General features: G+C 43.7%; 1 protein-coding gene across 1 annotated transcript in view; it reads right to left on the reverse strand.

The window, feature by feature from the left end:
- Window positions 1-4,302: 4,302 nt before the first annotated feature.
- Window positions 4,303-26,946, reverse strand: part of RTN1 (reticulon 1) — a 187,449-nt gene continuing 164,805 nt past the window's right edge. The window contains exons 4-9 of the mRNA XM_084836147.1: window positions 16,557-16,764; window positions 13,959-14,097; window positions 12,012-12,081; window positions 10,693-10,739; window positions 8,216-8,274; window positions 4,303-5,704 (exon numbers count right to left, since the gene is read on the reverse strand). Of these exons, the coding sequence (XP_084692273.1) occupies window positions 5,662-5,704; window positions 8,216-8,274; window positions 10,693-10,739; window positions 12,012-12,081; window positions 13,959-14,097; window positions 16,557-16,764 (566 nt within the window). The 3' untranslated portion in view covers window positions 4,303-5,661. The remainder of the gene's footprint in view (window positions 5,705-8,215; window positions 8,275-10,692; window positions 10,740-12,011; window positions 12,082-13,958; window positions 14,098-16,556; window positions 16,765-26,946) is intronic.

Here is a 26,946-nt window from a genome sequence, read left to right on the forward strand (position 1 = left end):
CGAAACCCAGCTTGTACTTCCGGTAGTTCTCGGTTCACATACTGCTGAAGCCTAGCTTGTAGGATTTTGAGCATCACCTTGCTGGCATGTGAAATGAGCGCAATTGTGCAGTAGTTTGAACACTCTTTGGCATTGCCCTTCTTTGGAATTGGAATGTAAACTGACCTTTTCCAGTCTTGTGGCCACTGTTGAGTGTTCCAGATTTGTTGGCATATTGAATGCAGCACTTTAACAGCATCATCTTTTAGGATTTTAAATAGCTCGGCTGGAATACTGTCATCTCCGCTAGCTTTGTTGTTAGTCATGCTTCCTAAGGCCCACTTGACTTCACTCTCGAGGATGTCCGGCTCAAGTTCAGTGACCGCACTATCATGGCTATCAGGGACATTCAGATCTTTCCTGTATAGTTCTTCTGTGTATTCTTTCCACCTCATCTTAATCTCATCTGCTTCTGTTAGGTCCCTGCCTTCTTTGTCCTTGATCATGCCCGTCTTTGCACAAAACGTTCCCTTGAGATCTCCGATTTTCTTGAAGAGATCTCTAGTCTTTCCCATTCTGTTGTTTTCCTCGATTTCTTTGCATTGTTCATTTAAGAAGGCCTTCTTGTCTCTCCTTGCTATTCTCTGGAACTCTGCATTCAGTTGGGTATATCTTCCCCTTTCTCCCTTGCTTTTCGCTTCCCTTCTTTCCTCAGCTACTTGTAAAGCCTCATCAGACAGCCACTTGGCTTTCTTGCATTTCTTTTTCTTTGGGATGGATTGAGTTGCTGCCTCCTGAACAATGTTATGGACCTCCGTCCATAGTTCCTCAGGCACTCTGTCTATCAGGTCTAATCCCTGAAATCTATTCCTCACCTCCACTGTATATTCATCAGGGATATGATTTAGGTCATACCTGAACGGTTGAGTGGTTTTCCCGACGTTCTTCAATTTCAGCCGAAATTTTGCAAGAAGCAGCTCATGATCTGAGCCACAGTCAGCTCCAGGTCTTGTTTTTACTGACTGTATGGAGCTTCTCCATCTTTGGCTGCAAAGGACATAATCAATCTGATTTCGATATTGACCATCTGGTGACGTCCATGTGTAGAGTCGCCTCTTGTGCTGTTGGAAAAGAGTGTTTGCTATGATCAGCATGTTCTCTTGGCAAAACTCTATTAGCTTTTGTCCTGCTTCATTTTGTACACCAAGGCCATGCCTGCCTGTTATCCCGGTGATTTCTTGACTTCCTACTTTAGCATTCCAATCCCCTATGATGAAGAGGACATCTTTTTTTGGTGTTAGTTCTAGAAGGTGTTGGAGGTCTTCATAGAACCGATCAACCTCAGCTTCTTCGGCCTCAGTGGTTGGGGCATAGACTTGAATTACTGTGATGTTGAATGGTTTGCCTTGGATTCGTACTGAGATCATTCTATCATTTTTAAGATTGTACCCCAATACTGCTTTTCCCACCCTTTTGTTGACTATGAGTGCTACTCCATTTCTTCTAAGGGATTCTTGCCCACAATAGTAGATATGATGGTCACCTGAATTAAATTCGCCCATGCCTGTCCATTTTAGTTCGCTGATTCCCAAGATGTCGATGTTCAATCTTGCCATCTCATGTTTGACCACCTCCAGCTTACCTTGATTCATTGATCTGACATTCCAGGTTCCTAAACAATATTGTTCTTTACAGCATCGGATTTTCTTTTCAACACCAGACACATCCACAGCTGAGTGTCCTTTCGGGTTTGGCCCAGCCGCTTCACTCTTTCTGGCGCTACTTGGAAATACCCTCTGCTCTTCCCCAGTAGCATATTGGACACCTTCCGACCTGAGGGGCTCATCTTCCGGCGTCATATCTTTTAGCCTTGTGATACGTTCCATGGGGTTTTCTTGGCAAGAATACTGGAGTGGGTTGCCATTTCCTTCTCCAGTGGACCACATTTTGTCAGAACTCTCTGCCATGACCTGTCCGTCTTGGGTGGCCCTGCACGGCATAGCTTATGGCTTCACTGAGTTACGCAAGCCCCTTCGCCACAGCATTAAAAACAAATCCAATATAAAAACCAATTAAAACAGCAACTCTTCAATTCTTCTGTTTAGTTTGTGTTTTGCCTTTAGTGGAGAACTTGGGGGGGGGGGGCTTTGTACTAAATACAAGAATGGATGAATAGTGTACACATATACTTCCCTATTTATTTATTATTCGAATTTTTGCCTCTCCCTGCAATCCAATAATCAGGGCAGTTTACATAAGTATTTTTTAAAAGTACAATATATAGATATAAGCAGATTTGTATTTCCAAATAATAAATCTTGCTGATGCTGCAATATGCATAGTATTACCTATGTATTACCTCTGTATGCCGCCCTGAGATCTTAATGATCTAGAGTGGGATAGAAATGTTTTAAATAAATAATAAATATTACAGTTACCTGGGAGTATATTACCTATGTATACTGGGTGTAAGCTCCACTGAACATAGTGGCACTTATTTCAGTGACTGTACTGTTCTGAGTTGCAGTCACTAATCTAGAAGTGCAATCAGACCCACTGTAACCTTTTACACTCAGGATATTAAAAGTGTTTTGTGTTCTTAAAAGGAAATCATTGCAGTAAGTTTACTAACACACCCTGCTTCAGAAGCCAGCACAACACAGGCAGTTGTGGGCTAAATACAACATACAGGCATCCTTCTTACCTCCCCTCCTCCCAAACATTTTTAAAGCTTCAAAACTGCTCCAGGGATGGGGAAGGACAGGTATGTTGGTGGCAACATGGGCACTAGCCAATAAATACTCTCCACAGCCAGCTTTCCCTGCAATTTAAACAAACCACAAGGAAAACTTGCAGAACTCATTTTGCAGTGTTCTCCCTTGGGTAGAAAAAAGGATATTTGTACTGAATGCAGTCATAGCATTTTCAAACTGCCTTCACTACTCTAAAAAAAATCTTAAAAGTGTCTTCACCCATAGGTGCACTTGGAGATGGAGCAGGAACAATAGCTAGACAGCTAATGCAAGTAGTGGGTAATCTTCAGTGACATGGGCAAGGAATAGATGCAGTGCCTTACCTTTTTTACTGGGCCCAAAAGAATCTGTCTGCCCCTTTGCTTCTGGTGTTTCAAGATTGCTCAATAGTTACCTCACTTTCAGTCAGAGTGAAACCCTTACTGAACACTGCACAATCCACACAGGAGCAATATCTACTAACTGCTTGGAATGTGGGCAAAGCTTAAATGTAGGTGAGGTGGTTACTGGAAAATGCATATAAGACGAGGAACCGTATAAATGCTCAGATCAAGAGAACGCTCTTAAGGATAGTTCAGGTCAATATTTGGCATATGTGAATTGTCACTGAGGAAAAGCTATATATGCTCCATTGTGAGGCAGGGGTCCCCAAGCTTTTTGGGTTAGTGGGTATATTTGAAATGTTGAGAGTGTGGTGGGCGCTCTCACAAAAAGACTGCCATGAGGGGGGGGGCGCGTTCTCTTTCATAAAATGGCTGCCATGGTGGTCACGGTCACAAAAAACTCATTTCCATAAGGCAAACTGGTGAGACTAAAAGACAAGGAACTTGCCCAAGAAGCTAAGTACAAGGCAGGGGTTGGGGCCAAGCACCAACACACAAAAACACTCTGTGGAACCCAAATTAAGATGGTGGATGGAGGTATATTTTGCGTTGCAGCATGGCATCCTCCCAGTTTTAAAAAAAATACTTTAAAAACGAAATCAGGAGGGGCAGGGACCACATGGTGGATGCCAAGAGAGGTGTCCGTGGGCACATCATTCTCTGGTTCTACCCACTCTGCTTCCAAACAGTCTCTCATGTAATTAAAAGAACGTAAAGTTTCTATTTTACTGAGGCCAATACACTTCCAGAGCTTTTGGCTGGTGAGCCATCTAGAACATACGAAGTCTCTTGACAATTTTAAAGCAGTGACTATAGGTGTGATCCTGGAATCCAGAGCCACTTTGGAACTGGCCTATGGCTGTCTTGGGGGCTGGAAGAAAAAGCCTTATTGTACTCTTGAGTGTGTTGGACTCTTGGAGACTGTGTTGATTTTGCCTTCAACAGTAGCACTGTTTGTAGATGCTGCTGGTAATTTCCCTACCGTCACTTCCCAAAGAGCAAAAAGGTGGTTTTCTGAAAGATGTCATCTAGTTCCAGTATTACCAAGCTTAACTTACCATTTGCTGAGAATACTGAAGCCCCATCCCTCTAGAACCTGAGAACATTGAAGCAGGCAGAAGGCACTGCCATAAAATTATATTATGAGGACTTGCTACATTTGCAACATGAATAGTCATGACCAAAATGGCAAAGAAAACTTTTTAACATTTAGTAACATTTATTTCTGCATTCGGTATCAAGTACATAAGTGCAAATATTTAGAGTCCATAATTAAGTCCTACAGAGAACGTCATACAAATTTGTGATACATGTTACAAGCTGGAAGTCTTCAGTTCCCATATGTGTAAATCAGCCTGTTGATCCCTTAAGAACAAAAAAAGTACTGGGTGGGTTGGTTTTATCTGAATTTTCTTTTAGAGAGTTATACAAAACAGAGCATACCATATAAGTACCGATTTCTCTTTTGTTTTGTTTTTATTACTTGTGCTGGAAAAAGAAACAACAACACAAAGACACCAGTCTACGTTTCTAGATAGTTAGTAAAGATAAACCCAACCAGCAAACCCAGTGGACATAGAAGCAAAACTGCATCAGTGCACTAAGCAGGAAAGCCCTAGCCACATGTAACATTGAAAGTTATCGAAGCGATGCCAATAGAAGAAGTAGTAGTAGTAGTAATAGTAGAAGCACTAGAAAATAAAAAATAGAAAGTTCAATATTATTTTTAGGCTCTCACTATCATGCACTTGAGAAGCAACACAAGAACCACACCTAGAACACTTTTCTTTTTACTATACTTTAGTGCTTCACACACGTGATTGCAAATAGTCTAAGAGAGTACAGAAACAGCAGAAGAGGAGAAAAAAACAGCTGCTTCATTGTTTTACATCTCTGAGATCATGGTGTTTGAAAGAGAGAGGGGTGAAGACAGATGTAACATGATTACAACAGTGGAGGGATCACCCTCACTGCATTCAGTCCAAACGTACCTTTCCTCTCCAGGGTGGAGGTCTGGAAAAAAACAGTTCTGCAAATTTGAAGCAGAAGCTGGCTGTGCACAGTGCTGATTGGCCGCCTCCCTATGTCATCACCCAAACACTTGCCCCACCCTATCCCTGGAGGATTTTGCACTTTAAAAAAGTTTCCTTAAAAAAAAAAAAAATTGAGAAGGCAATAAATTAAGAGAAAGGCATGAAAATTCATGTGGTGCTCTTAATTATTTTTATTTTTTTTAAAGCTGGGCAGCCAGCCTGACACACAGGGGGAGGAAGGAGGGGAGAGCAAGACAGACGACTGAGCCAGGGTTTGATTCACTGGCATGCATGCCTGTCATTTCAGTTTTGTAGCCAGGAGGAAGCCAGGCTCACCCTGTGTTTGAGGGACATGCTGTAAGCTCTTTTTCTATTTTACGTCTGCCTTCACCCAGAGAGAGAGAGAGAGAGAAAGGAACAATAAATTATAAGTAAACAGTAAGAACAGAGCTGTTTTCATCCCACACTCCCTCATCATTCACTCCTGTAGCGGATGGATTCTTGCTCCCGCTTTTACTCAGCCTTTCTCTTAGCGCCTGGGATTTTTGCTTGGATCCTAGAGATGAAAAATGGGATTACAAAAAATGAAGAATTAGACAACAGATACAACCAAGCCTGTTCCACAGCATAATTAATTTTCTCCACTAGAAGCTGTCCTTTGGGAAGAGTTTCTTCCACTCAAGAATTTTTAGAGGTGAGCTATGCTCATCACATGAAAAGAATCTGCCTCTTGTCTGTTTAAATCCCTGAAAGCCTCCCTGAAGCAAGCAGCTTTAAGAGACAGGGAAAGCTGGGGAGCCTTGAAACCTTGTATGCATGTTCAGATCAGGCCATGGAAAAGCAGCATGGTCAGCAACCATCCCATCCATCTAAGAGCTGGGAGTGACATTACTCATGTGAAAAGGAGGCCAGTTCTGCCTGTTCAGAATCCTGAAAGTTTCCTTCAAATGAGTGGCCTTGACAGGCAGGGAAGGCTGAAGCAGCTATGACAGTCGCTTTGTTCCAAAGGGAAGGAAGCTTTTTGTCATGGGTGCCTGGGATTTTAAAAAATGTGTTATCTCTAGCAGTAAAGGGCAGGGAGATCAGCCACTGGTGAGATTCTGCCACTTATGTATTCCTGGCTCTAAAAATGATTGAATTGCGTGGCGTGCAGCAGCAGCAGTACTGCAGGCCATGATGGACACCTCAAGGCGCCACATATGGCCACATTATGACCCTTCTGCCATAAACCATCCCTAATGCATAGCTGCCAATATGTCCTTAATCAGGGAAGGGGAGACTTCAAGATTGTGGGATCTACTTTGTGTTACTACGACATCCAGATCCACCAACTGGAGCAGGAGTGTTGAACCTCAGGCCCATGAGCCAAATCCAGCTCATGTGAGGTCCCAGTCTGACTCTCTAGGGCTTCCCAGATGTCCATGCCCCTTTCCTCCCTGACCGCAGATAGTATGGTGGTTTCCTGGCTTTTGTGAAGTCCCCCCCCCCCCATTCTAAGAGGTCGAATGCCTCTCCTAAGGCTTCATTACTGGCAGCTATTGTGTCAGGGATTGGTAAGCCTGACCACTGAGTAGTGCGGTAACAGAGACTGGCTGTGCAATCTACAAAACCTTTATTCAGTTAATAACACCTCTTCACAGCTGTAACATTGCACCTGATTAGTTAAACAAAGCAAGGCAGTTGCCTGTCAGCTCAAATGGATGATTTCCCACTATGCCCAGGCTTTTACCAGGCTCCTCCTTCAGGGAGGGTCTTCCTGACCCAACTTCTGATCGCCTCCCACCTCCTCTCAATTCCGCCTGCTTAACTCTGTACCAAAATCTCTGGCATCTGCCAGTTCCGGTGCTCCCTTCCCTGCTGATAAAGGGTGGAGTTCCCATGGAAAGGGGGGATGACAGTCTCTGAACCTGAGCCCCTGGGAAGATTCATCCCTGACTCCTGGATAGTTTGGGGGAATTTCCTCCCCCGCTCCCTGTCATGGCTGGCCTTCTAGCTCTGCCTCTGAATCTGAATCAGAGTCTGAAACCAAACCAGTGAGCTTGGGCCTAATCCTGATACACTGCTTAGTTACTGGCAGCGAGAGCTTTAAGCTAAAATAGGTTGGTATTTTGGCTCTTCTCCTTTTGCCTTCAGCCCCACACACCACTGTGCGCACACCCCTGAGATCGTCTACAAAACTGAATGAGGATCTTGGGCTGAAAGAGGTTTGATTCCCCTGAATTAGAACCATGTGCAAAAGATACACTTAGGTGTAATCCTATGCATGTTTAGATAGAAAAACGTCCTACAACTCCCAGACCCTTTTTCTGCCTAAGCATGCATAGGATTGTGCCCTGAGAATTAAAGAACAGGGTTCTTCTCAGCAGTTGCTAGGTACACAGATTTGTTCTGAGTACCAAAACTGAGCTGAGCTCACAGTTCTTTCACATATAAATCCACTTCTGGTTATCTCAAACTTTCTTCATTTCAGCAGTATAATTTAGGGGGAGGGAGAGTCACTGACCCGATTTGCACGATCAAAACAAGCCACAGTGTCTTATTTTATTTAAGCCACCATGGCTTGTTTAAATTGGCGGTGCACACAAGTGTGTGCCAGGCACCATTACCCTAATTACCCACCCGGGCACGGCTTGTCATGTAGTCCAAATTCAAGCGGCATGGCTTGTTGGAGGCGGAAACAACCCTCAAAATCCATGGGCTGTTGTTGGGTTATTTGAGGGTTGTTTACCCCTCCAACAAACCATGCCTCCTGGGTTCGGACGACATGACAAACTGCACCTGGGCTAATGGTGCCCAGCATGCTAATGGTGCCCAGCATGCTAATTAGGCAAATGGTGCCCAGCATGCACCCGCACATGCTGCCAATTTGAACAAGCCACCATGGCTTGTTTGATCATGCGAACAAGCTCATTTTGTTGTTTCTACTCTTAAACAACTGGAATTCAGAAATCCTTGCTGGTCTATTGTAGATCACCAAGAGATCTACAGTAGATCCTGAACAACCGTCAGCTCATCCCACCCCAAGATGACTTGACCCGCCAGGAAAACCTTGTGTGAGATTACTCACTTTGCCACAACAGTATTTATGTGGGTCCTCACAAGTCCCAAATATTGGTCAATCTGTGCCTGAAAAGAAGGAGGGGAAAATCAACATGGTAGAAAAATTTATACATTTTACAGAGGTGATATGCAGAACTTAGAGAGCTCCTGACACACACTTCTGCCATATTCCCCAAGAGAGTTAAAATTGTTCTAGCCACATTCTGGTAATACTGTCTATTAGTGGCATCTCATTTTGTAATCATTTGTTCGTGATTATCGTCAACAAAAATGGTCGGGGCGGGGGGAAAGCTGCCTTACTGCCAAGAACACAAAATGTGTTTCCCAGACAGATTATGTTAAGAAAAATTGAATGCTAGGGCCATTGCTTGTGGTGGTGAGTGAGGAATAAACGATGGCAGGAATTGATTCTGAAGCTGCAGTCCTTTGCCCATGTGTCTGGAAGTAAGCACATTGAACTCAGTGAGACTTACATCTGAGTAGACATGCATAGGACAGCACTATAAATATTGCAGCAACTTTTTAAAGTGTTTCCCCTAGCTAGGGGAATTTGGTCAGGAAACAAAACGTATTTGCCAGCGCACTACAGAATTATGCCATCTTTCTCGATTTTGCAAATGAAGACCAAAACGAACAGGCCTACACTTTTTCTTACTAAACTTTCTTAACTTTCCACCTATTACTTACCTATATATCTCCTTGTCACGAAGTTTTCTGGAATAACCCAAACAGTTTGTTCAAAATAAAGGATGCAGATTGAGAAGTAAATGGAAATTACCCTGATGCACATGCGTGTGTGTGCGCGCGTGCGCGTGCCTGCACACGCGCATCTATACACACATATAAATACACATACACACACATACTTAATTTATATTGAGTGCTGCATGTAATAATTACTTCAAAGCCACATGATGATCTCTCTGAATCACACTATGCCGTGGGTGTTACTACATCGCAAGCTATTCATGTCCAGCAGCTCACCCTGCAGTTTGATTTTTCTCCATGCCGCCCACCACAAATATCAGAAAAAGAAAATATGGGGTAGAGAAAACAAAATCACTCAAGCCCCAATAATCTGCTACTGCACAGGAACAGCTTCCCCACCTGAACGGCCACCACCTGGAACAATTTGAAGCATCCTTCAGTCAGGGGCCCTGAAAAGTAAATGGCCTTCTGGCACATAATGTCTTTCAAATCAAACTTTCCCCTGATTTACATAATGGAGATTGTTTTCAAAGAGTAACATCATGCTCAAATCGAGCACACACAGGAAAATTAGCTTCCCGTTTGCTCAATCATTAAGGGCGCAATCCTATGGGGACAGGTGGCTGCCTCTGAACTCGGAGGTGACCACCTATCCAATGCAGGGCAGGAGAAGTCCCCTCCGCGCTTCAGCTGCCCTGCATTTGCAGCTAGACAGCTGATTTCAGCTGTCTAGCAGCAGGAAGGTAGAGCGGAGGAAGCATTCCGCGCTCCGGAACGCTCCCCTGGAACGCCCCATTTTCACATCTCCGCACTCCTGTTCTGAGCGCAGAGCACATGGCCGTTCCGAGCTGCCTGTGAGACAGCACAAGAGGGGGGGAAGGTCGGTTCTCTGAGAAACCAACATATCCTATGGCTGTCTAGCCACTGACTAGCGGCCATAGGATTGCTCCCTAATTCATGTTAATAAATAATTAATGAGTAGTTTTGTTTAGTACCGTTTTCGGCACAGGACTGGAGAGGCATTCTGTGCAGCTTTATTACATGTCTTGGCTATTGCAGGACCTAATAATGTCAGCCACAACATCAAGGACTCATTCACCTGCTCATCTTCCAATTTGATATATGCTATCATCTGCAACCAATGCCCTCCTGTGTTCTACACAGGACAAACAGGCCAGTCTCTACGCAAAAGAATAAATGGACACAAATCTGTCATCAGAAAGGGCAATATTAGAACCTAGTGGGAGAAAGTTTCAACCTCCCAGGTCATTTTAAAATGGCCATTCTTGAAGAACGAAACTTCAAAGGGAGATGCCAGTGTGAAACCACTGAATTACAACTTTTGAATTGAACTTCTAGTTAATCTTTTCTAATTATATCACCTATAGCCTGAATAGAAATAATGGGTTCTTATCCCACTACATGTGTTTATTAGCTTACCAATGGCAGGAGGTTTGTGTCACCAAAAAACTGCTTTGTAAACTGTCACTGAAATTATTTTACCTACATTTAGGTTTAAGATCATTATCAGTTTGCCTTTTTTTGCATTTCACTTGTCCCTGTCACTGTTTACATATTTTTTTCTACATGTATGCATATCTATACCTCCCAACTTAGGATAACACTTCATGTCTCTTAGGATAGCATGTCATGCATCTAGCCCATGAAAACCTATGCCATAAAAAACGTGTTAGCCTTTAAGGTGCCACAGGTCCACCTTCCCAACTGAGTACAACTGATGGAGACAACAGTCACAAAATGGGCTTTCCTACATACCTGGTACTTGTCATATACAACAGGTAGAGTAAACATTGAGACCACAGCTAGATAGAGGGAAAAAGAAAGTGGGTTACATTCCTGGAATTTCTGCATCACTCCCAAATTGTGGAATGTGCTCCCCCAAGAACTACAATTGGCCCCCACTCTCTTGACTTTTAGAAAGGGCGTGAAGACAGATCTTTTTAATGTAGTCTTTAAAATGATGTAGTTTTAATGCCTTACTTTTAAAATGTTTTTTAAAAATAGTTTTAAGGTTTTCTTGTTTTAAATTGTTGCAGTCCACCTTGATGGCTTTTCAGCAGATAAGACAGTACATAAATGTTAACAAGAAAAAACATTTCCCCTCCCCCCAAGGTTTACAGTGCTATTTTCATGCATCGCACACACTGTCAATTGTGTTCTCCACTGAAAGATGCAAAATGGATTGATAATAAAGTTCCCATTTAGTGGATGTGAACTGAATGAAGTGGTGACAGCAAGAACAAAAAGGGGGTGGGGAGGAAAATCAAGAGGCCCATGATCTGGCATGATCTGGCAGAGGGCAGGACACAGAATAATGGGCTCAAGTGACAGGAAGCCAGATTCCAGCTGAACATCAGGAGAAACTTCCTGACTGTTAGAGCAATACGACAATGGAACCAATTCCCTAGGGAGGTGGTGGGCTCTCCCACACTGGAGGCATTCAAGACGAGGCTGGACAGCCACCTGTCAGGGATGCTCTGACTTGGATTCCTGCACTGAGCAGGGGGTTGGACTCGGTGGTCTTAGAGGCCCCTTCCAACCCTACTATTCTATGATTCTGCTTTGGTTCAATGCATTGGGCTGGTTCTTAAAATAATTACCAAGCTAGAATTGTCACCATGAGATGATTCTTCCCCTCAATAATCATAGACGGTGGTTTTATGGAGGGGCTTTCACATGGCAAAATGTGTCATGGCTGACCCCAGTCATACTCAGAATGACTCTTCAGGTGAGGATATGGATACTGCAGAGCCTCACAATCCTATGGGTCCTCTTGACTTTTCTGATACTACAGGCACCTCCAGAAAAGCTACCAGTACCGGCAGACTCTGAGAAATCCCTGGACGGGCCCCCTGAGGGCTGTACTGGAGGGCCACAACTCCCATCAGCCCTAGCCAGCAAAGCCAATAGTGAGGGCTGTTGGGAGTTGTAGGCCAAAACATCTGGAGGGCCACAACTTGCTCCCCCCTGGGAGAACAGATTTCAATCTAGTTGATGAAACTGTTTTGTGTTACAAACAGATATTGCCACATAAATTCAAATGAGAGATCTTAACAATAACTGATTGACTTTACCCATTATCAGAAGAGTTAGGCCATTGAAGAGAGCTCCAACGTAAGTCAACAGCCACATAAGTACTGCAAACTAAATTGGAAATATAATTGTTACAGTCATCTCCTACAAGCACACTAGACTGTCAGCACAACAGTAAACGACTCTGAAAAACGTAGCTTTACTATTAATTTTGGCACCAAGTTAATACCTGACTATTTACATAAGCTGTTAAGTCTCATTGACTGTAGCTCAGTTTTTCTTTGTTTACTTAGACTGTTGAAAATTATAATGGATCGGTTTTATGAATTGTTTTTATTATTGTACCCCATCATGAGATCAATTAATATAGGGTGGGTTAGAAATATTTTAATTCATCAACACATACATAATTATTATTCCACTAGCTTCATTTAGCCAAACCTCTAAAGAGGAACATTATACGTTATTGGCGCCTTTTAACCAACTGACGGACTATGTGTATTTTGCTCTTTTCCAACTGCAATTATCCAAACTCTGAATTTGGTACCGAGCACAACATTCAGTGCCCTGAAACTTTCAGCTTACATAGGGGGAAAAAAAGCTTTTTCGTGAACATCAGCCTTCTTCAGGGGCACAGCTAAGGCTTGCCTGTCAAGGCAACATCTCTTGGCAGCCTTCTTTACAGGGCACAAGACTAAGAGACGTTGCTTTGACAGCAGAACCTTAGTTGTGTCCCCAAAGAAGGCTGCCGTTCACCAAAACGCATTGGATGTTTTATTGTTTTACAAGGACTTTTATTATTGAATAAACATTCATTTTTAGTACCATTTGCCTATGCTTGTGCTGTCTCTCCTGCTGCCCCCAGTATCTGGTGTTCGGCGGTACACTGCCTCTGAACATGAAAGTTCCATTTGGCTATCATGTCCAGATGCTGAGAGACCGGCTCCATCGGGCTCCTCCCTCTATTGTTATCTAGCAGCCACAATTCCATCAGGCTATAGCAGAGGGAGAGACTGGACTGCAGGACTCCTTCATCTGCTGAGAGACCAGCTCCATCAGCCTCCTCCTCTGCTTCAACTTTTCTATTCAAGCTCGTCACAATAAGAATGTTGTACCTTTAAGAACTGGTGCTTGAGTTTGCTTTTTCCCCTCTTCCCTCACCATCCCTTTTCCTTTGGCGTCGTGTCTTTTAGACTGTAAGCCTATGGGCAGGGTCTGTCTTGTTTGTTATTGGTCTCATGGAAGCCGCTCTAAGAGCCTTTTAAGCTAAAGAGTGGGGTAAAAATTCTGTAAATAAATAAATAAATAAACCTACATATCTTCCACCATTAATTTGTCCAATCACTTTTTAAAGGAACTAAGTTAGTGCCTATCACAACACCTAGTGGTGGTGAATTCCATAATTATGTATTGCATAAAAAATGTTCTTTCATTTGGTGACCCCATGTTCTAGTACAGGGGTGTTGAACCTCTTTCAGCTCGATGGCCAGATTCCGCTTTGGGGAAGCTCTCAGGGGCTGCAAGCCAGTGATGGGTGGGACCAAAGGCAAAAGGGGAGGGGCATAAAGGATAGGTCCCATAATATGAGGATATTTTAGCTTAAAGCTCTTAGTGGCAGTAATTAAGCTTTAGGAGAGGCATTTTAACCTTTTAGAATTAGAAAAAACTGCACAAAAGACAGGAAACTAGCAAGCAATCAGTGGTTATGGGGAAGGGAGCGTGGCAATCTGGGAAACCCCAGAGAGCCAGATTGGAACCCAAAGAAAGCCAAATTTGGCCCCAGAGCTTGAGGTTCTGCACCCTTGTTTTCCACCTTCTCATGAGAGAAGGGGGAAAATATTTTATCTACACTCTCCACACCATTCATAATTCTGTAGATTTCCTTTTGAAAACCTTCCAAGCTATCAATATGGAAACTCAAGAGATGTAGTGCTTTCATCCCTGTCCCTGCTGTCCCAAACCCTCCCTGTTCTTTGTTGGCCACATACTTTCAAAGAATCCACCAGGTCCTGGACCAGGAAAAGCCGCCTGAGCTCTTTGACTGTGCTGTTCACGTACGACTGGAGGCAATCTGTGTATTTCTGAATCTGTTCCTGGGAGAGAGACATTTCCATTTCCAAGTAGCTTCTGTTGAGAAAGCATAACTCCGGTTGTGAAAATACCTGGAATCTGCCCCATGGCTTCTTCCTTTCCCTTCCCTGCATATCTTTGGGCTACAGCTATAGAATACACGGAAACCACAGAATTGCTTCCTCCAGCCCACAACTCCTTTGATCAGCACTTACTAATTAATTGAAAACCATCTCTATCCCACCTTCCAGTCGCATGAGTTGCTAACAGGAGGAGGACACTTTGGTTTTATTCTGTTTTAAATTTTCAAACGTTTTCTATTTTATCATGTTGTATTTTGGGGGTTTAACTTTGGTGAACTGCCTAGAAAGCTTTTGCTATTGGGTGGTATAGAAATGCAGTCAATAAAATAGATTAAAATGCAGAAAAAGATGTTAAGCTCAGGAGGCAGCAGCATCAGATATAAGCCCCAAAGGCCAGAGCACATAAAAATGTTTTTATGCAGCTGGTGCAAGCACCCTCAGCCTCAATGCCAGTCAATATTACGTGGGTGACTATTGCCCATGTCAATAACAGAAGTCAGCACCCCCGGCCTGATTCCAGGGTAGGAGACACCACCCAAGCTAGGCCAATAGTTAGCCCCTTGAACCTGTTATGGGTATTGTGCCCTTTCAAATTTTGGTCAAATATTACCTTAAATTTATTTATTTATTTATTACATGTTTATACCACCTAATAGCTGAAGCTCTCTGGGTAGTTCACAAAAATGTGTGTATATATAATTAGGCTTAATCAACATATACAACAGCAGACTTTATCCCTGAAGAAAACAAGCAATTCCTCGGATGCCAGGATATGAGCATCCACAGACAATAGGACATCACTTGTGTCACTGAAATTTTTACTCAACATCTCTCAAAGGCCTTTTGCGCCTATTCTGCTGCCCCCAAACTTCCAGGCTTCAGTCTTTGTCCCAACTTGACAATGTGAAGTTGTCTCCTTGCCCCACAATCAACTGGACCCGTTCCCCACTTCACTGTCCCTCCGGACCTCTGACTTGCAGCCAATTGCCTTGCTGCCTTTAAATGCCACAGTTCATTCACTGGGCATCTCTACACCAGCCTAAAATTCTGCATTTAAAACAGGGCTTTCAGCTTCCATTTTAAATGCAGGATCACAACGACTCCCTTTTTCACCTGCTTCCTTTTCCCCCACCCTTTCCCCCCTCCTTCTCCCTGTATCTGAGTCTTCCATTCCCTTTCATTGATCTCGCTCCTCTTCTTGCCACTTTTATTCTTTTCACGAAGGAAACTGAAGCGGAACACAACGGGGGTAATTTGATAGCTCATTATCTGTGATCTATTTAAAAACAGAGCAAAGGGCATTAGTGCAGGGGACGCCTTGAATGATCACAGTGTCATGTAAAGAGCCCGCAAACTTCCATGAAGGAGCAATCTCAATCGCAGGATAAAAGCTCAGTGTGAAGAAGCCCACTCCCTCCCTATAAACTCTCATGAGGCATTTCCTTCAAAATATCTCTGGCCTCTCAATCCCTGGTAGGCAATTCTGTGCCTTCTCTGAACCCTCTGAACCCCTCCACTATCTTGATAATTCCTGGCCAGTAATTGTTACTTACGCATTGACTGAAGAAACAGCTTGTTTACTTGCCTTCCCAAGAGTTGGCCTTGAGAAACAGGAAGTAGACACAGGGCCAGCCCACCCATGAGACAGGGGAAACCCTCACCTCCAGCAGCAGATTGGGAGTGGCAGCAGCTCATACACACCCCCAAACCCTCTGGGAAGCTCCCCTGATGCCACCTGCTAGCTGCCACCTAGACCAATGCCTCTCTCTGAGGACTCCTCAGAACAAGGCATCAGGGTGGGCACGCGTTCCAGAGAGGGACCATCACAGCTCTCCAGGGCAGCTGCTTGCCCTACGCCTCGCTCTGAGGACATGCCAGAGCAACTCATGGGGCATTTGCCACCAGCTGTTTTCCTGCTGTGGCAAGTGCTGCAACAGGATGTGGCCAATGTGACTCTCCAGAGAGCTCACCACGGCCAAATGCCTCACTCCATGGGAGTCCTTCCTCAGAGAGTGACACTGAGGGAGGAAGGGTAGGAGGAGGCAGTGGGAGCAACAGCAGAGGAGGAGCAAGCGGCCGTGGAGGGGAGCGGAGTGACATGTGTCCTCCTGCCTTAGGTGGTGGGAAATCTTGTGCCACCCCTGGGGAAACATTAAGGGGAGGACGACACCAGTACAAGATGCGAAGTGGGATCCACACTGGCCTGCTAGTTAGCCTGAGAGCTTGGTTAGTTGCTTGTATTGCCCCGTTGCCTAGAGGCGTGTGAAGGAGATATTTACTTTCCAAGCGTCTGGAATTAACAAGCAAGGAAAGGAGTAGGTAGATATTCCAGTGGCAATTTATCGCCTACTTTATTGCTGTTGTGGACGGATCCTAGAAAAAAGTATTTTTTGCGAAATAAAGTTCCCTCGGCAACAATTGTAGAGCACTCACTTGAACGGATGGCCTTCGTCAGTTTTTTGCACAGCCTGTAGGACTGACTTATAGATTCTGAAGCTGATAGTGGCCGAGAGAGCAGCTAGCGCCAGGTAGGCAATCACGCTGACAACACTGAACTGGGTCAGGGAGAAGAGCAACAGCAGAACGCTCCCAAACGTGATGCCCGTCTGCTTGATGTCGCGCCAATACAGCAAGTCAATAGCTGGGGAAGGAAAGGAAAGTCATTAAAGCCAAGCTCTGGAACACTGTCAACAAAGGCTACCACCATGAATGCAAGAGTAACAAGATCTTTGGCAAAGCTGCAACTGGAACAAATAGTGTAAACAGAACCTAAGAGCCCAATCCTTTGCAAAGTGAGGCTGCCTAAGTCCACTGATATCAATTTGATTCAGTTTGTTAACCCCAAAAGGATTTTTTTAACCCTTTGCCCACAAAAATCAATGGGCTTAGGTGCACCCTTTTCTGCACAGGGCTAGGTGGTTTATCTGATGAAAAGGAGCATTCCACACTTGCTCGGGACATGTGTTTCTATATACATCTGCAAACTACTGCAGGGTTTTCAGAGAATAAGCCCTCCCAAAGCACAAATTAATGGGGGGATTTAGCTCAAATGTGCTAGGGCAGGAGACCTCAACCTCTTTGGGTCAGTGGGCCCATCTGAAATTTTGAGAGGATGTCATGGGTGCTCTCACAAAATGGCTGCCATGGGAGGAGGCGGCATGGCTGGACACAAAACATTTTCCAAAAAGGCAAACTAGTGAGACTAAAAGAAAAGGAACTTGCTCAAGAACCTATATACAAGGCAGAGGTGGGGGTCTGAGCTCCAAAACACAAAGCCACTCTTTTGAACCCACATAAAGAGGGTGCTGGAGGGCAGCACTTCACATTGCAGTATGCCAGCCTCCCAGTCAAAATACTAATTAGAAATCTTAAGCAATCAAATAAAAATCAGGTGAGATGGGGATCCTGGAGAGCACCAAGAAAGGAGTGCACAAGCACACTGATGCCCACGGGTGCCACTCTGGAGACACTAGTGCTAGGAGAACCATTTCCCACTGTGACTCTGGCATCGGAATAGTACATTGTCCAAATACAAAGAAGCACCAGATTGTTTAGTCAAGTTGGAGAAGCGTCTGTGCAAGGTACTCAGGGAGCACATTTCTTTTTAAAATTTATATTTTAAATTCAAAGAGACTGGAATCCCACACTCAGGATTGGGCACATCACCAAAGATGTTGCTTTCAGGCTTGAGGAGGCTCCCAGCAATGTGTTTTCTAGTGCCCTACCACTACCCTGCCAGGCAGGCTGACCTGCTGGTGGAAGCAGCAACCCTGCGATCTATACATGGAAGTTGAGAGCCGCCTGCCATTTTGATTGCCCACAAGGCCCCTAACAAACAGTTGCTCTAGGGTATTCTTTGCAACTCCCCACAAACTGGGAGATAATGTGTGCAGATTTTGCCAGTGTTTTTCCCAAGCTACTATGCACAAAGTGGCCATGTGAATATCTATTGACAGAGGGTTGGATCCAACAGTGTCATTCTGCTGACAGAACTGACATTAGCAGAACAGAGATTTCCCCCACCCTTCATCCCTCACAATCTTATCTGGAAGCTGGGAAACCCTCCAAAGTTGATTTTCAGTCACATGGACAACTGCAGCAGGGAGGAGGAAGTCCTGTTGCACTAGTCAACTTCCAGTAGTGTGAGGTTGGGTTTATCCCTGAGTTTTAAATTCCTAACCCACCTTTCAATCCAAATGGACCCCATAGGTGGCTTACAGCAATCTTAGATAAGTACCGGTAATAAAAAAAATAAAGTTTAAAGCCAGAAACATACACTCAATACACCCCACCCCAATTCTAAAAATGCAGTAAAAAGTTAAATCAGTAACGATTTAAAAGCAATTTAGGATTCCCTGACCTCAATTCCCCAGAAATGTAAATGTTTACTTTCAGCCAACCTGTTAAATGTTAGACAAAGCCTGGTGAATTCCACAGAGGAGGCCACCACCAAAAAATCCGTCTTCCTTGTAACCCTTAGATGGCGGTGGAATAATGTGTTAACTTAGAAATCAAGGTTTGAATGGCCAAGGGAGGGTAGCAGCTTGTGGGGAACCAATGGCTTGATTGCTTCATCGCCAGAAGCATGGCTCTCAGTTCAATCAATTACTACATAACAGTGAAGCTGCTGAAAATGGGTTAGGATGAATGATGGTGACTAAGACTAACCCAGAATGTCTCAATCCTGCTTTTTCATCACACCAAATTGAAGACATCAGGGCTTGTTGACGCAACATTTTGAGCCAAGGGTAGCTGCAGTTTTTTGCCAGCCAGGGCTGAATTGCCCCTCCACGGCCGTTGTGTCCAAAGGTTGCTCCAGAGCGCACACCGAGCACAGCCAGTATTGGCTATCTGCACTTGATAAGAAATGCAGCTTTGTCTGTTCATTTATTTAGATTTTTTTTTTAATCCTGCCTTTCCATCTAAAAATAGGACCCTGAAGGCGGCTAATAACCCTCGTGAAACAACTATCAATAAAACAAAAAGAACCACAAAAACAGCAGACAAAAATAAACAGCAGCAGTGAGAATAGACAGAATAACACTGTACTGAAAAGCAGGTCTCAGTAAGAACTTTTTCAACTGGCACCTAAAGGCACAAAAAGAGGGAGCTGCCAAACCTCCTGCGGTACAAAGTGCCTGACCGGTGCCATGATTCATGGCCCATGAAGAAGGCTCCGTCCAGTGTCCCAGCCAACTGCACCTCAGATGGTGGTGGAAATGGGACACAGAGCAGGGTCTCCTCTGAAGACCAACATATGTGAGCAGATTCATATGGTTCAAGATGGTCCTTTACATATCCAGGAGCCAAACTGTTTAGAGCCTTAAAGGTCAAAAGAGCCAGCACTTTGAATTGAGCTTGGAAAGAGACTAGAAACTAATGATGTTTACATAATATTGGTGGTAAATGTGGTGTGTTGTTTTTTTTTTTTAATCACTCTCTCATTAAAAGTGTAGCTGCTACATTTCAAAGTTTCCACTTTTTCAAAGGCAACCCCATTTAGGGCATGTTGCAATTGTGATTCATTCAGGGAGACAATGCGCAGGAGCAAAGGAAGGTGCCTTATACTGAGTCAGATCATTGGTCCATCTAGCCCAATATTGCCAACACTGACTGGCAGCGGCTCTCCGGGGATTCAGGCAGGAGTCTTTCCTAGCCCTACCTGGAGATGCCGGGGATTCAACCTGGAACCTTCTGCATGTAAAAGCAGGGGCTCTGCCACTGAGCCATGGCCCCTCTCCAATTCAAATGCCATAATTTCCCTTTAGAAATAATTCTAATAATCAATCTATTAAATAAGTTTGGCTGCTCTTTACTGGCATGCAAAAACCTGCTGCTTAGGTGTTTGTCTCTCCTTGCCTCCTGGCAGAGCCGCACTGGAATTGAGTGTACGTAGCAACCCGAGCTGAGAAGAACATCAGGCTTCATAAACCACCCTCCCCCATCCTGGTGCCCTCCGGATGTGTTGGACCACAACACATCCAGACACATCCCAGGCAGGGAAAGATGGGAGTTGCAGTCCAGTACATCCAGAGGGCACCAGGTTGGGGGAGGCTGTCATAAACCGTGTGAAACTGGGCTGGTGGGGTGTCAACCAGGCAAACAAATAAAACAAGAAGGTTGTGTGAATGGCCCCTGGATCAGCCTGCTGGGAACAAGCCATCGAGGATTTTGCAGGTCAAAAGCGGCAAGCTGAATTGTGTTTCTTGTTTATTTATAAATATGTTTATTTAGGTCAGCGATTTTAGCAGTTCAGCTGCTAAATCAGTGCCTATCCATATGACAAAACAACCCAAAGATCTTCCCATCACAGGGTGACTCACAGCTGGAATTCTTGCTTTATCACATTAATTAAAGAAATAATCGGCTAATGATATAATGAGCCACTAGCATTTTTTTAAATTGCCTCAGAAATCGCAGACTGCTCATAATCAAAGCGACTCCCAGCTCCATCACATCATTGCTGTTTTCACCATCTTTTTGAAGATGCCTTTCACTCTTTGAAGGGGGAAAAAATAGCGTGTTCATATTTGAAGAAAAAGAAGAAAGAGTTGATTGTTAACTCAAGCACATCAGTGAAGATCTGACAGGCGATGGAAATATGTGGCAGGGAGGTACATGCACAGGAGATGGTAAAGAAGAAAAAAGAGGTGACATCATCCACCAATGAAACGCATGAATAATGGAAGAGCTTTTTGTATGCCTCAAGGCAGCATCTATCCTATTGAAAGATTGCAGGATTTCTTGTTGTTGCAAATTTCTGTTTAAGGAGCTTGCTGTCATCTATCTCATTTGGAGAAGGGGAGGGGGGTGTCACAACCCCCCCTTTAGTGTTTGGGGCAAGAGCAGAGGCATTTGGAACTCCCCAGGGAAGATTTGGTAGTCTTATTGAAGCTCTTTTGATTTCCATGGATTTCTTCAGATGTTTTGACTGGGGAGAAAATTCCAAATTTTGCTTTGCATGTTGCTTTAGGTCAAAGTTGGCAAAATTCACTGACAGTCTAAGGGTGCACGGAACTCCCCTGAAAAAGTTGGTGATCAAAACACTTTGGATGTAGGGTGCTTCCGGACGAGGGCTCCAAGTGCTACTGATCAAAAGGCATTATGCACCTATTCTGTCTTTTCCTCCTTAAAGTTTTTTTTTTTTTCTGGTAAGAAAAAACATGGACGAAGCAGTAGGAAAACACAGGAGGGTAACAAATGGAGAGGACAACATCAGAACACACATGCACAGCCTGTAAAATTCCATATTTGAGGCATGGAGATTGCTAGATAAAAGCCTCATTCAAATGCACACTCTCTTTGAAATTCCTCAACTGTTTCACTGGGACAGGAGCCCCAAAATTTGCTTTGGATTTCATAGAAGAGTAGGGTTGGAAGGGGACTATAAGACCATCAAGTCCAACCCCCCAATTTCACTTTAGCAAAAATTGCAATGGCTAATTAGGTAAAATTCTACCCTAAAATCCTCATGAGCCAGAACTCTGGGGTTTTTTTTTATTCCTATTCTGTACAGGGCTGTAATGCTGTTGATTAATCTGTTAAAAACATTTTGACTGACTAACTAAAACTATGACTGGGTCAAGTAGTTAGGAGATTTTTTAATAGAAGTACTTATAAAAATTGCAGATTGAAAGCCCTTTTTTTGGAACTCTTTGGGAAAGTGGTTAGAGTGTCAGATGAGAATGGGTTTGAATCCCACACTCAACTTCAAAGCTCACCATGTGACCTTAGCCCAGTCATTATCTCTTAGCTTAACATACCTTATAGGGTCATTACAAGGATAAAATGGGAGAAAAAGTGGGATATAAATGTTATTAAAAAGGGGATTACTCCTGATGATCAACTAGTGCTACTTCCCCACTTCTATCAGTGGCAAACACTCCCTCCTCCTCCGTGTAACATCATCATTTTGAAAGCAGTTTTTCCTCCTCACATTTACTCCTGCGTCTTTATAAATGAATGATTTGAACCAATGAAGAACTGCTATTACATCAGAAGAACAAACACCCATCTCATCATTCTGTAGAAAGGAAACCCAGTATCAATCAACACCATATCAAATCAACACATTAATATCTTCAGAATAGCAACCAATGAAAACTAAAAAAAAACCCTCATGCCTACAGTTATAATGCTTACAACAACGAGTTTACGTAGAAGATTCTGTAAGCAGAAGATTCAGAAGAATCAAGCGGTATGGCATTAGTTGGCCATGTGTCTTACTTTGCAGTGCATAGTTGAACTATGGAATTCACTACCACAAGAAGTAATGATGGCCACCAATTTAGATGGCTTTAAATGGGGGTTAGACAAATTCCTGGAGGAGAAGGCTATCAATGGCTACTAGTCCTGATGGCTATGTGCTACCTCCAGTCCCAGAGGCAGTATGCTGGGGAACATGGGCAGGAGGGTGCTGTTGCACTCATGCCCTGCTTGTGGGTTCCCAGTCGACAGCTGGTTGGCCACTGTGTGAACAGAATGTTGGACTAGATGGACCCTTGGTCTAATCCAGCATGGCTCTCCTTATGTCTTTATGTCCTCTGGCCTGTAAAGTGCCAGGGTAACAGATGATGGCTCTCTGGATGACGCCTCTGCCACCTCAGAACCCTCTTCTGAGCCACGGGGATATAAAGACCAGAGAACATGACCCACATTCTGACTTCTGCCATGAGCTAGGGGACCAAGGATCTCTGGAAGGTTGCACCACTGCCTCTGAAGATGGACATCACAGCAAGGAGAAGACCAGCCTGGCTCCATCCATTAGCCAGAGAAATAACAACTGCAGGGAGCTTGCTTTCCTCTTCCCTACTAGAAAGAACATTCAGCTCCACCTGCTAGTTGCCCTAGGACTGCAGAGCTGAAGGGAAGCATATTCTAGATATCAGCAAGGGAACTAAATGCTGTTTATTTGTTTATTGGATTTGTTCCCCTCCTTTCTACCAAGAAAAATGGCGCTAAGGTTGCTGTTGGGTTTTGTTTGTGCATGTGTATTATTGCAATCTATTGGAAACTGCCTTGAAGATAATTTGATTCAAAGGCGGAATATAAATCTTCTAAATAAAATAAACAAAAGGAAAGAAAACAGTTTGTGTGAGAGAAGAGTTCAGCCTAGCCTTCTTGCTGACATGCTATGTTGCTGTGTGTAAGGAGCTGTTGTCTTTTCATAGAGGCAGGACCAGCGTCAAGAGCAGGTATGATTAGCCACCTTCTGATGGATCACACTCCAGCAGGGGCCCCTGGAGCTCCCTGGACTTACTCCTCCTCTTCACCCTTGCATTCTGCTTGTTTACCTGCCCCTTGCTCTAGCCCAGACAACAGAGGTGGTGAAAAAGTGGAGCAGTAGATGCCATGGCCTACTTGCTCACTGGCTTTCTGCCTGTCAAGCAAGCAAGTGGTAGCAGTGAGAAAGAGGATGAGGAGCTCATGACAATGGTGGTGAGAAAGTCCAGGAAAAGGTGTGCTACTTCAGTCTATCACAAGTATGAACTTATACAACAATACAGTATAAGATACACAAATATGCATTCTTTTCTGTCAAAAGGAAAGTAGCAAAACATACTGTACTCAACAATAATCAGGATACATTTTGATATGATCGAATGTATGTTGAGCTACCCAGACTCTAACAAAAAGACCCTAAGTTATAGTTTTACAAATTCTTAACCAACTTTAGTTCCTCTATAGATGCTGTCAATTTAACTAGCTTAGCTAAACATCATTGTTTCTTAAGCTGTTCAGTCACCAACAGAACTCCATCCAGTTTCTATTTAGAAGCAACTGGAGTTTTTGCTGTTAAAAATATATCTCCTATTATTTGCAAGTGTAATAGATGAACATATTCCTTAAAATTACCAAGCAATGGAATTGCACAAGCCATAATACAATATATTTCATACATTACCATTCCCACCACTGTGTACATCTGAAACTGGGTTTTTGATTTCAACACTATTTTATTTATCAAATTTAAAAAATGAATTGCCAAATGCTCACCAACTTGTTTTCAAGCCAGGAAAATCAATGCCTGCCTACCAAACCATTCAGAAATAAAAATGCAACCCTTGATAACTGCAGCAAAATGGCTGCCCTAAGGAATAAGTATGTGAGCTAGAGCCTTACTCCAAAAAAATCACATAATCAAAGCTGAAAGGTCAGTACAAGGGCTGAGAATATCTCGAGGGGAGGGGAAGGCCCCACCCATGGCTATTGATGTGGTGCTGAACCACTTTGGGGACAGGGCTCAGCACTTTGGATACCTCCTTTAGAGTTCTGGCTGGCTCTGACTGAAACCCAGAATGGATGCACAGCCCCATCAAAATCGGAGCCACTAGCATCCACTGGTCCTTGCATTTTGTTCCTTTCTTTTGAGAGGCACGGATTGCGGAAACTGAGAAGATAAGCCTCTCCAAATGATTGTCCAAGGAGCAGCCACCCACAAATGGGCTGTGGATTACTAGAGGACATGTGGCGTGATATGCCCCCAAAACACAGAGAGCTTAGGAATGGCACTACTGTGAAGGAAAACACATACGCTGCCTGCTCAGCAGGGTTATTCTGAACCAACAAGGTGTTTAGACTGCAATAACCATGCACCCAAGCAGCAGGGGGATTTCACTCCCGTCAGCCGGACATAGAAAGGAAAAATGTCATATTTGCCCAGGAACTCTGTCTGAAGCCCAAAGGGGAAGATAGGTAGAGATTCTGTACTGTGTGGGGGAGATACAAGATTAGCATTTACCAGCCAACTACACCAACATTTGGATGGCACAGTATGTTCTGCCTCATTTGAGAAATGAATTTGGCTACCATATACTGAATCTGAAACTGTACCACAACAATGAGAAGTTGCAAACTGTTGGGTAATTAGTATTAAACATATTGGCCTGGATCCAGAGTTCCCACGAGTGGAACTCCACTCACAGGAAACTCCTGCTGGAAGAAGGGCAGGGGGGTGATTTTTTGCCAATTCCTTCTTCACCCTGGAAAGCTGTTCTGTGGCATTGTGGGGGACCCTCCAGAACAGGGTGGGAGGTGATACGGGGGCTCGAGGGGGGAGGGGGAATCAGAAAAAATTGCCTCCCTCTTCTTCCTGTAGTAGGAGCCTCCTCTGGATCTCAATCCCTTCCACAAATGGAAGGAGCCCTTCTGTTCATGAAGGGCAGCTCTGGATCCACCCCAATATTAATTGTTGTTGTTGTTGTTTATTCAGTCAGTTGCTTCTGACTCTCGTGACTTCATGGACCAGCCCACGCCAGAGCTTCCTGTCGGCCGTTGCCACCCCCAGCTCCCCCAAAGTCGAGTCCGTCACCTCCAGAATATATTATTATTATTATTATTATTTTAATTTATGCCCTGCCTTTCCACCAAAAAATGGCACTCAAAATAACCTAACAATAATAAGAACAAGATTAAAACAAAAACGTAATTAAAACATGTATAAAAGCAAATACATGGAAAGCACAACTAAAAACATAACAATAAAATATAGAGGCCCCCAACCCAATTGAACTTCCTTCAGCAACAGTCCAGCTTACATGTCAAAGCCTGCCTGAATAAAAAACATCTTTGTTTGCAGGGGGGGGGGGGGAGGAAAACAGAAAGGGAGCCAACCCAGGGCCTCTCTCACATCCCCACTAAACCTCTGATGGCAGCACAACTGAGACTTATTATAGTCTTATTGGACTTATTATATATGATATTTCAAAATGTCTTTGGCAGACCATGCTGTTAGACCTCATGGACATGGTGTTCAGCTTATACAAGCCTCTGAAGTTCCTTCCCTAAAACTGTACCTGTTTGTTTCAATACTGGAGGGCATGTACTCATTTGCATAATCCTTCCTTCTTCTCTTGACAATCCCCGCAATGCATGTCAGAAAGGAGGAACAACAAGGGATGGGGGATGATGACTAGGTAAAGAGGTGGATTTTGAATAAAATGCTCTTAGTGAGTTCTCTTACTAAAAGGATTGTGGGTCACTGCACAAGATCTATATCTCTCTACTAGCTTCATGGGTCCCTCCCCTTCTTTTAGACTGCAGTAAATCAGATATTCTGGAGTTTGGTATTGAGTGTGTGTGTGTCTGTGACAGAGAGAGAGAGAGAGAGAGAGAGAGAGATTGTAAGGCATAGGGAAATCTCTGCTCAGGAGAAATAAATAAAATAACTTCTGTACAGACACAAACAAAAAATTCAGTCTTGACAGTGTCATTGGAAAACAAGGGGAAACCAGTCCAAGAAATGATTTGCTCATTAGGTGATTGATCTTGCACGAAGAAGCAGATTCATTGCCTGGCAACAGCTTCAGCCAAGACAGGGCAGCAGATTCAAGGGCAGGAGTCTCTCTCTGTGGCCAGGTTCACTGGCAAAAGGTTCTCATTAGCTGACAACATGGCTTGAATTCATATCTGACAACTGTCACCGCCATTGCTATTATTCAGAATGTCCCTGATCTAGCCAGCCTTAGTTTTCTTAATGCTTACTATATGCCAAGCAACATTGTTTCTAGAACTTTCTTCCAACATCCCCCAAAAAGCTTTTTGCAAAAGAAAGAACTGAGAGATCATATTGCAAACATTAAGGCAAACAATATTTTTTTTCTTTAAATAGAACAGCAGAAGGAAACTGGCCAGGGAGGTGGCTGAATGGTTAAGACAGGAAGATTGCAGAGAAGCTATATCATCATCATCTATTATTATTATTGTTATTTGCATGACTCTTCAGTTCAGGAGATGATGAAAAGATACCCACATCTTAACCTTTTTTTCCTCTCCAGCGAGGGCATCTGAAGAAATAGAGGTGACAAGAGATTAAGTTCTAAGA

The sequence above is a fragment of the Heloderma suspectum genome, chromosome 1 (assembly GCF_057233095.1).
Source record: "Heloderma suspectum isolate Gila_16-S chromosome 1, 16-S_ref, whole genome shotgun sequence".
Lineage (NCBI taxonomy): Eukaryota > Metazoa > Chordata > Lepidosauria > Squamata > Helodermatidae > Heloderma > Heloderma suspectum.